Below are 14,517 nucleotides of genomic sequence, written 5' to 3' on the forward strand. Positions count from 1 at the left end.
AGAAAAGACAGCCATTGAAAACTCTATGGAGCATAATTCTACTGTGACACACATGTGGTTGTCATGAGGCAGAGGTGACTGGTTTTAAGATATAATAGGAGGACCATGATGGGTAGGTGACTCAATGAGATGACCTTTCCAGTTTTATGAGCCCTTCATTCTATTTTTTAATAAATTTCAGCATGAATTTTTATATAGTAGAGGTTTTCAAGCTATTTTAAAAATCACAACATGTGACCAAGAGCCAAGAATACATCTATCCCTCTCTCCCCTTTTTAAATTTTTCAGTACTGACTGTTCTGGTTACCCAGGGCTGCTCTGACAGGAATATACCATAAATGGGATGCCTTTAACAAACAGGAGTTTATTCTTAATTTTTGGAGGCTAGAAATCTGAGTTCTATGTGCCAGGTTCTAGGGGTTATGTGAAAGCCCCTTGACCTCAGGCTTCAGCTCTGCCTCTTGCTCCCGGCCCACTGAAGCTAGAGGCATCTCTTCACTCAAGCAACTAGTGGCTGCTAAGGCTGACAAGCCCAAGGTCAACAAGTAAAATGGCACAGTTCCCATGTTACCAAACAACACGACAGGCCATTGACTCAAGCCCACTGAAAGTCCCAGGATCAGCACAGCATGGCAGGCTGCTGAATGATGACATGGCTACATGCAGGGTTCAAGTGTGCCATAAGCTAGAGATCATTCCCAAAGCTACTTTTTATATACAGGAAACAGACCACATACCCAAAGGCAGCTACCCAGCTGCTAGTGGTAGATCCCAGCATGGAGTTGAATGCCAGTCTCATTGTGGGGAATAACTATCACCAGCTGCCCAGCCACTCAACCAGGCCTAGCCAACTTGACACACAAACATAACTGCCACACTGGCCTTACATGATGGGGGTATAATGGCTTTTTATATTATGTATATAATGGAAAAGATTTTTAAATAAACTTATTACATAAAAAGTTAATTATTATGCCCAAAATATCAGCATTTAAATCTTACTTCAACATTTTAAACAAGAAATTGATAATGGATTTGTTACATAGATGAATATTTGATTACTTTCAAAAGACGATAATTGACAAATTATTACCAGAATAATTAAAATTAAAGATGTAAATATTTAGCTATAAAGCTTTATCAACAGGTAATTCAAGTTTATATGAATCTCTAAATTACATTCTCTTTATTACCTGATATCCGAGAGCTGCAACTGATGAGACAGTTCATCCTTTAGACGATCTAGTTCTTTTCTAAGTGGCAAACTATTCTTCAGCTTTTTAATGGCACTTTTTTCATTGTTATCTAACCAGGATCTAGAAAGAAAAAACAGAGATCTATATACTTTCTGATACTAACTATACCAAAATTTCTAGTATTAAAAGACATACATGCATTACCTGAAAACAGCCCTAAAGTTAAACTGAATTTTCAATCAAATTTTCACCAAATCATAAATACTTATACCATGTCTATTCTTTTAGAATGTTGTTGTTGTTGTCATGTGTTGTCAAGTCGGAGCCGACTCATAGTGACCCCTCCTTGGGTTTCCGAGGCCGTGTCACTACGTAAGTAGATTGCCCAACCTTCCTTCTGAGGAGTGGCTGATGGGTTTGAACCACCAGCTGTCTGGTTAGCAGTCAAGTGCCTTAGGCACTAGGATACTAGAGCTCCCTTTCTTTTAGAATAAATACTTACTTTTAGATTAGGTTGCCAGAAGAGCTGCCAGCACCAAGTAAATCATATTCTAGTTATGACTACTTCCTTTATGTACCTAAAAAATTAAATTTTAATTTCAATCTGTCACTAGATTTCTAGAGATGGGAATTATTTTTTAATAATTAATGATAGTTCAAAATCTCTTACTTATAGGAAGATATGGAATGTGTGGCTATTTGCCTCCATGAACAATTGCTTCCCTTGCCATAAAAGACTAGAACTGGGTGGTGCCAGGCTGCCATTACTGAACATTTTGATCAAAGATTCTGCAGAAAAATCCTGACCAAGAGGAAAATGCAGAACAGAATTTCAAATTCTCATGGATTCCAGACTTCCTGGAGCCATGAAGGTTGAATGAACCCCTGAAACTATTGCCCTGAGATCATCTTCAAACCTTAAATCAAAAATATCCCCCGGCGATTTCTTAAAACCAAACAATAGTTTAGCTTAACTAGTAAAACACATCTGCCTTGAGCATTATACTCTTTTAAGAACTATCTATATGGGATCAAACTGACAATAGCAATTTGAGCTTACAGATACCTCTACACCTAAGCAACTTACATAGGAGCCTTAGGGGGCAGTGAGTTTACGTTAATGGAGAAGGAACAACTCAGAAAAGGAGGGTGAGAATGGATGCACAACTCAAAGAATGTAATCAGTTTCACTTAATTGTGCATAAACAAACTGATGAATTGGTGTATGTTTTGCTGTGTATACTTTCAACAACAAAAGCCTCGTACTTATGCTCATTGCAACTTCCAGGAGGTTAGACTAGAGCTTCATTTACATCAGTCATATATAAGAGAGGATAGACAAAATAATGTTATGGTTAATAATGTATAAAAGTCAAAGTCAAAGACACAGTAATGGCACTGGTGACAATTCAGATGTAATGCATCCTTATGAAGAACTACCAAAGATGACTTTTTGGATTTTAGGGAGGTAGACTCAAATTTTTTCTCTTATTTTAATCTTTAATATGCTCTCGATGCATATTCCTTCATCTCTCCCTCCAGATCCATATTCCTTCATCTCTCCCTCCAGATCCCTCCACTGGTCAGCCCTTAACTTAACTAATCTTTTTTGCCATGAAGTTTCCAGAATGACCTGCTCTTTTCAAGTTTGTCTCTTCATGACCTGAGTGTTTATGGATACCTTTCCACCTAAGCAATTGCCCAGTTTAAGTCTAAACTCAGCAACTTCAGACCACACTGACATCTCCCCTTTTGTTTCCTTCATCAACTGTGTTATAAAAAAAAAAAAAACAACTCACTGCTGTCAAGTCGATCCTGACTCATAGAGACTCCTTCTTGGGTTTCCGAGGTGGTATTTCTATGGAAGTAGATTGCCCAACCTTCCTTCGGAGGAGTGGCTGGTGGGTTTGAACCGCCAGTTTTCTGGTTAGCAGTCAAGTGCCTTAGGCACTATGCTACCAGAGCTCCTATATATATATATCTATTCATACATAATGTGAGGGAGGAGGGGAAGTTCTTCCTTACAGTGGATCTAAATAATACATATAGAAAGGATTGTAAAGCCTGAAAGGTCTCTTAACCAGAAGCCTTTAGTATGGAGATTGACACGTCCCATGCTGAGCCCTAATGCCTCCAGGTAGATTGACACGTCCCATGCTGAGCCCTAATGCCTCCAGGTAGATTGACACGTCCCATGCTGAGCCCTAATACCTGTAGTAAATATCCCATACCTCAGAGCCTTTTATCAGAGATCCGCCCGGCCCCAAGAAATCTCTCACTCACCTTTGAAACCAGGGGAATTTCAACCTGCCCCAAATTCCCAAACCCCTATCATAAAAACCAAATTATCTACTCTATGTTTCTCTATAAATATCCCTTAAAGTAAGAGCATGGGGTCTTTTGCTCAATCCACTGTGAGGGTGAAGGCAAGGACCCTAACTTAAGTTAGCTAATAAACTTTCCTATTGCTTTTTGCATTGTCGCATGTTGGCAATTTATTCACCCCGAACTACTCCTTCATAACCTGGGTACAACAAGATAATGAAATTAGAAAATCACCATTTGGCAACCATCACAGCAATATTTGATTCAGACAAGAATCAGCAATGGATATGAAAGGTAGGGATGAAAATGTGATAGTAAAGGGATATTTACATGGCCCAAATTATCTTCCCAAGAGAAACTAATTAAAGGGAAAAACAGTAGCTTTAGAGTGGAAAAAACTGGGAGATAGCACTGTAATCAAATGATCCAAGTTAATAATTTTTTTAATTTTGATGCTCCCCATCCACACAGTCATGTGTTTCAGAATTGTGATCAAATCAACACAAAACAGATTATGTGAAGGTAGTCAAGACATAAATTTTCAGAATTATTTAGTCCTCATTAACTTTTTCAATATCAGCACTCCATACAGTTATTTTTCAAAAACAATTTCAACGGGGTCCAGCTCTGGTGGTGTAGTGCCTAAGGCATTTGAATGCTAACCAGAAAGTTGGCAGTTCAAACCTACCAGTCACCCCATGGAAGGAAGACAGGGCAATCTACTTCTGTAAAGATTTACCATCTTGGAAACCCAAAGGAGGGTGCTATGAGTCTGAATTGACTTAATGGCAGTGAGTTTTTTTTTTTTTTTTTTTAATTCTTATGGTAAAACACTCCACACAGAAGCATGCAGAGTAAAATGTGTCTCACTTCTCAGCTTGCACCCAAAGGCCGTTTTCTGGACCACGTTTTCCAATCTTCTTGTAAACACCATGACATACTTGATATCCATCTAACAAATTTATTTTCTATTTATGTCAGACATATCATTGGCTTCCATTGTTGGCAGCCAAGAATCCTAATAAAATCCTCTTGGATTTTCTTGGTGACAATCACCACAGACCTCTGTCTTTCTAATATCCACACATCCCATTTCTTTTTGTCTTACTGCAGTCACTGGGACAAATAAACAGCAGAGGGGAACAGCAAGCACTCTGGATGGCTTGTTTTCTCCATAGTTCTCATCTCGTTTGCTCACTCTCTTCAAGAAATTCCTAAAAATCTGTCTATCATTGGCACTCTTGTTTCTCTCCATCGAGCTCCCTTAACTTTTATAAAGCCTTGCAGATTTGTATGTTACCAACTGGTAAATGATTCTCTGGATAAAGCATGAGCTGTTAAGGGGAATGGTGTGATAAAATCCTTTTGTAAAAGTTGTAGGGAAGAGAACTGGTGGAAGAAAGATCCTTTAAGAAGTTATTCCAATAGTCTAGGTGCAAAGGGAATGTATCAATGGGGATTATCATTAAGTATCTTTGAATCACCTTTTTCCCCTTAACTAAAAACTATGAAAACAAACTGGAAATAACCCCTATAAATGGCCACAGTACTTTTTTCAGTATCATTTTTTAAATCAATCCCAGTTTGTGTTTAATAATTATTTCTGTGTGTCTTATTTCCTATATTATCCTATTACCTCCATGAGGAAAAGATGAGCTTTTTCATTATTTAATGTGTACTTAATTTGAATTCCATCTCAGAGAAATCACTAGACAACATGTAATTTGATTATGCACATTAACCATAAGGCAAAGAGAAAAGAGTAACTTCCTACCCAATGTGGAAAAACACACTTATTCTGTGCTGCCCCAGCTCTAGGGTCAAGAAGATAAAATTCTAAACTATTCTCTAAATAAGAATGGTCTATTGGATTTAAAAGGGGTTGCTACTGCCTGAATTTGAAATATATATATTCTTAATTTTAGCTTAATTTACAATCGTAATCATTTATAAAATTTGGGCCCTTTATTTTAATGGAGAGAAGTCTGTTCAATTATTACTATGAAAAAGGAAACAGAATCATCTCATATTTAATCTATTGTTAAATGCCAAGTACATCAGACTGCTTGAACAAGACTGAACTTGTCAAGAAATCTTGAACTAGCCAAGGACTTTAAGAAATGTTTATTTTAAATAACATAATATGATCTATAGAGTAAATATAAACTATTATCTATCACTAATTTGTTTTTTTAAGAGTAATAAAAGTTCTTTTTAACAGCCTTATTATTTATTTTATTCATATACCACACAATTCATGTACTTAAAGTGCATAACTCAGTGGTTTTTCATATGCCCACAGAGTTGTGCAACTACTACCATAACCAGTTTTATTACTTGTTCATCATCCTTAAAAGAAATCTTGGATTCATTAGCAGTTGCTTTCCATTTCCTTGACTCTCCTACGTAACCACTAATCTTTCTGTCTCTTTAGATCTTATTCTGGCTATTTCACACAAATGGAGTGGGGATATGAAATGGTATAGCCACTTTGCAAAACTGTTCAGCAGTCTCTTAGAACTTTGGTGACTAGTTTATTTCACTTAGTATGTTGTCAAGCTTCATTATGTTGTTCTATGAGAGTTTCATTCCTTTTTAAGGCCAAACACTGCTCCAATGTATGAATACACCATATTTTGTGTATCTGTTTATCAGATGATGAACACCTGGGTTGTTTCCACTTTTGAGCTATTATGAATAATGCTATTATGAATGAGTTTCTATATGTATGTCCATTTTCATTTCTCTCAGGTATAGGTTTCCCCTGCTATCAAAAAGTACAGCGTTCCTATGAAAATGAAATAAAGTGAAGAATCAATTACCAATAATTTATATGGGAAAAATGTTTTGAGCATTCTCAGACCCAAAAAATAACCTATCAAATCATACAAAATAACACATAAAACCTAAAGGAACACTAACATACAGTGTTCAAAGACACAGTTCTAAGCTATGGTGGCCAGATGGTGAGATGCTGGGTGCAGTTCCGGGGAAGAAGCTGGTGACACCACTCTTCCTGCTCGGGTGCTTGCTGTTTCTTTAACAGCTCCCTGCAGAACAAATGCTGAATGCTAGTTTCGTTTTTTGCCTTTTCTTGTAAAAGCAAAAATCCTCTTTGGATTTCTTCAGGTTAGTGAAAACAGGTACTTAAAATAAGTCTTTCATAAGAGTGAAGAAATAAGTCTTTCGTAAGAGTGAAGTGGCGTAAAGCAAACTTTTGGAAAGCGGAGGGTAACTGTATATACCTACGAATGAAACTGCCAGGTCATATAGTTTAGCAAAGCTGCCCTGGTGGCACAGTGGTTAAAGCACCAGGCTGGTAACCAAAAGGCTGGCAGTTTAAAACCAACAGCTGCTCCACAGAGAAAGATAGGGCACTCTACTTCTGTAAAGATTTACAGTCTTGGAAACTCTATTGGACAATTCTCCTCTGTCCCATAGGGTTGCTATCAGTTGGAATCAACTTGATGGCAGTGGGTTTGGTTTTTGGAGTATAGTTTAGTATTCTGAGGAACTGCTGAACATTTTTGCAAAGTGGCTACACCATTTCATATCCCCACAGCAATAGATGAGGTTTCCAATCTCTCCTCATCCCGAGTATTTGTTATTCTCTGTCTTTTCAGTTATAGTCATCCTAGTAGGTCTGCTTCCATAAAAATGAAAGACAAGAAAACCCCATGGAGCAGTTCTATAGACTCTGTCCCACGTGGGGTCTCCATGAGTCAGAATTGACTTGACAACAATAGGTAGCAGTGTGAAGTGGTATCTCATTGTGGTTAATTTATTTTTTAGACTTTATCTTGGTTCAAGAATGATTTCATATTACTTATAAAAATACATACAAGTACTGAATACACTGCTATAAGATCCAGGCAAAGAGATGAAGCCGGTGTGTGTGTGGGGGGAATGACCCACTGCCACTGAGTCAATTCTGACTCATAGCAACCCCCACTGGATTTCCAAGGCTGTAAATCTTTATGGAAGTAGACTGCTTCATCTTCCTCCTGCAGAGGAGCTGGTAGGTTTGAACCACTGAACTAGTTAGCAGCCAAATGTCTGGCCCACTGTGCCACCAGAGCTCCTAGCCAAAGGAAAGTAGTAAAATGTCTACTTAAAATGACTGCTGGGATACGATGCAGAGATGCTAAAGTTGGTCAGCAATTAAAGACATTTGGTTTAGTTCCTAGGGTCATAATGTTTTTGAGATAAAATATTTCAGTAACTCAAGAGAAATTCAGTTTTTCATGGGTCTGAGAAGATGAAAAGGGGGCCACGATCCAAACTGCAATAGTTAAAATGGCATATATTTCAAATTCCTAGACCTCAAGTTAAAGTATAGCATTCAGACCAATACTTTCAAACATCTTTCATGGCAATCTGTGATAAGTAATATTTAACATAGTGGCCCAGTACACATGTGTGTGTGTGTGTGTGTGTGTATAGCTAAAACAAATATTTTCAGAAATACTTAAGCTTACTACCAGAAGTACATTTACAATATATATTCTACTTCATTTTAAAAAAGGAACAAAACAAAGTGAACAAAAGAACATATATATTGGAACTGAACCACTAATTCGTGTGTTATGACTTACAGTTTGAAAAAGACTGATTTAGCCTACAAACCAGCGAGGGAGTAAACAAACCCACAATATGAGTTAACTCAAGGCCATCATCACATTTCTAAACATTTGATAAGAATAATTTCAGTGTTGTAGTTGTCCAACACGGTATTTTGTGGACACTAAGAATGATTCAGAACTTAGATTCTGAAAATAAAATAGAACTATTTGAGCAAACTTCAAATACAAAAAAAGAAGTCTGACATTTACCTAGTAGCTAAGAGGACAGTATTTCAATGGTCTTTCCATAGTTCAATGACATTATTTTTGGTGGGGCAGACATTACAAATGGGATCATTTTGTGTAGTGAGAAACTGATCATACCAGCCTCTTCCAAAAACAAGTTATATAATTAAAGTATATTATTTAATAAAAAGGAAATATACCTAGAACATGAAAACAGTGACATCTACAACACAGAGCATATTTCCTAATCTATTTTTAGACTGCTGCATTCTTTTTACAACAGCAAAAACAAACCAAGATTATTGAAAATTAAAAGTCTACACCGAATAATGTTCTTGTTGTTGTTGTTATGTGCTGTCGAGTCGGACCCAACTCATAGTGACCCCTCCTTGGCTTTCCAAGGCAGTATCACTACGGAAGAAGATTGCCCCATCTTCCTTCTGAGGATGTTCTCTTTTTAATATTGTACTTTGAAGTATTAGTGACATGTTAGTATCTGACTCCACAGCAGTGTGATGCATTGCTGTTTTTGGTTTTGTTACATAATAATGAATTCTGATTAGATGAATGCAATTTCTAAATCATATGAAGATCAGTTTAATGTAAATTTGAAGAATTATCATTTTTCTGTTCCTTCTGAATTGTATAATGGAGCATGGTCCTCTTTATAACCTACATATATACTGGGGGTGGATTAACAATACAAGAATAAAAATAGAACCTTCAATTATATATGGCCAAAATAACCATGGTAGCTAACAAGTTAATCTCCTTAATGAGATTAAATTATGATAGACAGAGATACATAGTCCCATTTAATTCACAAGACTTGAAAGCTCTCAGATGGTTCAATTTTTTAGGAACTGAAATAATTTTTAAAAATTTTAAATCAATAATTAAAATGAGAAACTGGAACAGATACCATTCTGGCTTTTATGATACAAACTCTTAGAAGAATTTACTGGGAAAAGCTGACATAAAACAAAACACTGAACAAACCCTGAGTAGAGGTTATTCACACTGGGCAATATCCATGCTTGGGAAAAGGTCAAGATTGGCATGAAGGGGCTCTGGGCCTAGGCAAACATGCTGAAACCAGGAAGCCAGGTCAGGGTAGGGAAATCAGAGATGTGGAACTTTCAAATTCGAGCAGGTGTCCTAATTCCCACACCAGCACTCTAAGGCATGCCAGTAAAAGCAACACACATTTTTTATTTTTTTTTTTGGCAGTATTTAGTCTGTACTACAATTCAGTCTAAGACCCACAGAGCAGTACTGCATTTTATGCCTTCTCACAGTTCTTATTCTACCCAGTCTGGACCTTCTGCTCTAAAGTTACACTTTCTTCAGCTAAACTCAAACTCCATGAGGTATGATGATCTGTTCAGGTAAATCACTACCATATAGATGCTTAAAAATATGACATAGGGCCCTAGATATAAGCATTATAAACTAAACAAGATAACAATCTCTAACTAGTAAATTTCAGAAGGGAGGCAGTTGAGTTGTAAGATCTAAGGTGATACCAGTCAATTCTCAGTATTCTCTAGGCCAAGAAAAAAATCTATGGAAGTAAAATATAAGACAACAGCATTGCACCAAGAATCAGCCACAACCTTATTTCAACTCATTTACAAGCAACTTTGAATGTTTCATTTTGGAGAAGTCAATATTAATTTAAAAATCACAGTTTTAAAGGGAAAACAAGCTGTTATAAACCAGGCTATAACTATCAACTGTAATGCTATATTGTTGTTATTCTCACTTTATGAAGCTAAGAAAATAAAGATTCTATTGGTTAATAAAGTGATATATCTCAACATCTGTCAAGATAAATAGCTATTGATAAGTGCATTGGATAATTATGATCAGTAAATTAGAGAGTTAACTTACCACTGACTTTATTTTCTAAAACAGTGGTCTATGTAAGGTGTATAGACAGCAAGTCAAAATTTCAATATTGAGCTTTGCTCTGATAATTGAACTTACAGTACACTTTAGAGGAAATCAAGAATTCATATAAACACAATTCTCATCCACACAGAATTTTTCCTTAAAGCACTGTATCCCTTCCTAAAAAAACAGATAATTTTTAGTAAACACTAATAAAATTAACAGGAGCTCTGGTGGTGTAGTGGTTAAGGTATTTGGCTGCTAACCAAAAGGTTGGTGGTTTGAACCACCAGCTGCTCCATGGAAGAAAGATGGGGCAGTCTGCTTCCGTAAAGATTTACAGCCTTGGAAACCCAATGGAGAGCCACTATGAGTTGGAATCGACTCAATGGCAGTGACTGAATGAGTAAAACTAACAACAAAACAACAAGTTGCAATTGAGTTGCTTTGGACTCACGGCCATGCCATGCGTGTCAGAGTAGAACTGTGCTCCACAGAGTTTTCAGTGGTTAAAATTTCAGTGATTTTTCCAACATAGATTGCCAGGCCTTTCTTCCTAGTCCCTTAGTCTGGAAACTCTGCTGAAACCTGTTCAACATCACAGCAACACATGGTCCTCCACCGACAGATGGTGGTGGTAGTGCATGAGGTGCCCTGGAAACTGAACCTGGGCCAACCATAAACAAGCCATGCCAAATGATAGAGAAGTATTTTGCACATGGTTTTTATCACTAAAAATTATTCTTTCTCAATAATCTGTTCCTGATGGTATTTTAAAATGCTGTCTCCGTGTATTTTTCTATACAGAACCTATTTCCCTAACATAACTTATACTTTGTAATATATCACTAGTGAACTCTTCCAACACATAAAGAAGTTTAAAAGTTTTAATTTTTTTTTTTTTTTACAGTGTTGGGTATAACCTTTTTCCACACACCATAGATAAATAAAATTTAAAAACTTAATGAACAAAACCAAAAATCTCCTGAATATATTTGGTATCAAAAGACCAAAAGTTAAATACATTTGGAGTTATTCTGGCAATTTAAAGTAAGCAAAATGAAATATCTTTCTCATAATGGTTATTGGATTAATTATATCCTATAGGATTACTTTTCCTGGAAAATTAGCCTTAAATTTTTAAACACAAACTATAAATAACAGCTTAGTTAAATAAAAACTTTCACATACACAAGGGTTGTTTCCATTCTCGAAACTTGCTCAAGGTCTTCGTCAGGGTCCCTGAATCCAGTAAAGGAGTAGTAAGACTTGTGCCATTTGATGGGCCTGTCAGGCATCCTTTTAGCTTCTTTGAGAGGCTGGGAATGCACATGGGTATTCAAGCTTTGGATGTGTTCAGTAGATAAACTGCAGGAGTTGAGAATATCTAATACTGTGCTTAGCAGATCTCTGGTGTGCAAAGTAAATTTGACTGCTCGAAATCCTAGAAAATATAATTTCCCCAAACAATTAATACATGACAATTTGCTTCACCTTAAAAACAATCTTTCATTCAACATTTGTAACATCAAGGTCTTCTAAAACATCCCATCACTGGTTAAGATTCATCTTGTCAACTCATCAATAAATGGAAAGCTACTTCCCTCCCCTAAAACTGTACCACACTATCTGTACTTCACGATTCCTCTACCCTTCAATTCCCTTTTCCAGTTTGGCCCAGTGACCAAATCCATCTGCCCCAAGAAGGAGATTCAGAGTATTTTCAATGCTGCCCACAAATGTGGTCTATAGCTAAGAGATGGAAATGCTCCCCTACCAAAGTTAGTTTCTAGCACTAACGCTCAAGAGAGAAAAAGGCAGACAGACATCAATCAGCATTATCACAGGGATTCAGATGAGGACAGGGGTGAGCTGATCTAGTTTCAGCAGTCATAAAAGCTTGTCTCAATTTTTTTCATGATTATAAGAGATTACTGTCCTCATACTAACCACCCATCCAATGAGGTAGGGACCCAATATTTCCAGGAGTGATTTAAAATTTCCTCATTGCTTAAAAGGCACTGTTTTACAATCTAAGTTTAATACTGAGTAGTCATTTGGCAGTGGCTGGTAATTAAACTTGCTAAATCATCAACAGCAAATCCATCCACTGCTTTTTTCCCCTCTTCCTGGGTATCAAGTATGGCTCCTGCTGCTTTACAATTTGTCAATCATACTCCCACCAACTCTGCCACTACTATCTCTCTCTTCAAATGTGAAGAAACAGAGGCTCAAGGAGGTTAAGAAAAGGGGAGCCAGGGCTTAAATGCATGTGAACTGACACTAACCCAAATACTTTTCCTATTAAACCACACTGCCTCTCTTTTTACCCCTTCAATTGGTTTTAAAAATTATACAAGTATCACGTAAGTACAAACTAGTTGTAATTTAAACACAAACTACAAATAACAGCTTAGTTAAATAAAAACTTTCACATACACAAGGGTTGTTTCCATTCTTGAAACTCTAGTAAACAGTCTGTTTACTAGATATAAACTCCATTACAGGTACATGGAGCTCTGGTGGCACAGTGCCTGCAAAAACAGCAAGGAGGCCACATCTCCTGCCCTCCTCTAACCACATAAGAGGAAGACAGAATCACTATTAGTAACCCAAGGCCTATTCCTGCAAGGCCAGACATGCTGCCTCCCTCCAGCCCTTTCACCAACCCCCTTCCTCCCAAAGCACCCACCACCTCTCTCCTGGGTCTGATAATTCACTGCAGTGGCCACACAGAACTCACAGATTACAGGGTTTATTAGGGAAGCACCAGGCTACAATTCAAGTTCGGGAAAAATACTCAGTCTCTCCCCCAGCCCACAGTCTCTCTCCTAACAGTGAGTGTCCCTCAGTATCTCACTCAGCAATGCGTGTCTCTTTCAGGAGCGCGTGTCTCTTTCAGCAGCACGTCTTCCTCAACCAGCAGTCAGAGAGAGCCTTCTTCTGCCGCTAGAAGGCCTCCTTTTGAGCCTGGCAGAGTGACCAAACTAACCAATCATAACATCAGAATCCTAAGCACCTGAGAGAGAGCAGGAACCTCCCAGAACATTGTTTTGTGTTGCACCCAACAGAAATACCCCAGGTGGGTAACTTTCACAATCAGGAGCTCCTCTGTTGCTCACAGCAAATTCCACCATAGAGTTTACAAAGACTTATGGCTAGAAAAGTCACACTAAGTAATTTACTACACTGCAGTGCCTAAGGCATTTGACTGTTAACCAGAAGGCTGGTGGTTCAAACCCACCAGCCACTCCTCAGAAGGAAGATGGGGCAATCTACTTCCATAGTGATCCCACCTTAGAAACCCAAGAAGGGTCGCTATGAGTCAGGTCCAACTTGACAGCAGTGAGTTAGTAACAGGTACATATTCTTCTAGACCCACACTGCTAATATGGTAGCTGATAGCCACATATGGCTAATAAAAACTAAAACTAAATACAAAACTCAGTTCCTCAGTCACACTAGCCACATTCTGAATGCACAACAGCCACGTGTGGCAGTGGCTGCTGTATTAGATAGTGGAGATAAAGAACACTGCCATCATCACAAAAAAATTATTTTGGACAGCACTGCTCTAGATCTTTCCTATGTGGTTATATGTATGTATATTATATATGATATGCATGTTCTAAACAGTTTAATATGCTTAATGGCTATTTGTATGCGTTTTTTCCTGAACTGCCTATTCATTGCTTCTGCCCATTTTTTAATGGAAACATTTGTGCTCTTTTTGATTTCTAAGAACTCTTTATATAGCAACGTTATCTTTTGGTGACATACGCTGTATATTTTCTCCAGTTTTTAACTTACTTTTCTCTATAACCTATTTTTGCTTAATGAATTGTTGGTTCAAAGTTAACATTAACTGAAAGATTTTTGTCTTTACTCAGCTGAACTGATTACAGCATTCGTTTTAGCATTAGCTCACAGGAACTGAGTGGATCTTCAACTTGTTTTAAAGTTTATTCTAATAATGATGTGTATTTCCTTATGGACCAGCCAAAGGATGTATAGCTAAAGAAATAATTTAGGCTTTTACAGATTTCAGTGCATTAATAATGCAAAAAGGTTCATGAAACTTTAGTAATGAAAATGAATGGTAAACATTTTACTTTACTACAATCTTAATTGTCAGTGAGAAAGTGATTAATGCTTTCTAGTTCTAAAAGTAACAACTTAAAAATCACTTGATCTGATGCAACAACGGGTCTCTCCTCATCAAGAAGAAAGAAGAAAACCAAAATTAATGGAAACAATCAGTCCTAGCGACTGGTACACCATCCGATCTGCAACCT

At 37.3% G+C, this 14,517-nt stretch overlaps 1 protein-coding gene across 1 annotated transcript in view; it reads right to left on the bottom strand.

Moving 5' to 3' along the window:
• The window catches only part of TCAIM (T cell activation inhibitor, mitochondrial), a 40,679-nt gene that overhangs the window by 11,584 nt on the left and 14,578 nt on the right, over positions 1–14,517 (bottom strand). The window contains exons 4-5 of the mRNA XM_007949673.2: positions 11,414–11,666; positions 1,194–1,316 (exon numbers count right to left, since the gene is read on the bottom strand). Coding sequence (XP_007947864.1) covers positions 1,194–1,316; positions 11,414–11,666 — 376 coding nt within the window. The remainder of the gene's footprint in view (positions 1–1,193; positions 1,317–11,413; positions 11,667–14,517) is intronic.

This window comes from Orycteropus afer, unplaced genomic scaffold (assembly GCF_000298275.1).
Source record: "Orycteropus afer afer isolate SDZICR_OR568_19922 unplaced genomic scaffold, OryAfe1.0 scaffold00250, whole genome shotgun sequence".
NCBI classification, from domain to species: domain Eukaryota; kingdom Metazoa; phylum Chordata; class Mammalia; order Tubulidentata; family Orycteropodidae; genus Orycteropus; species Orycteropus afer.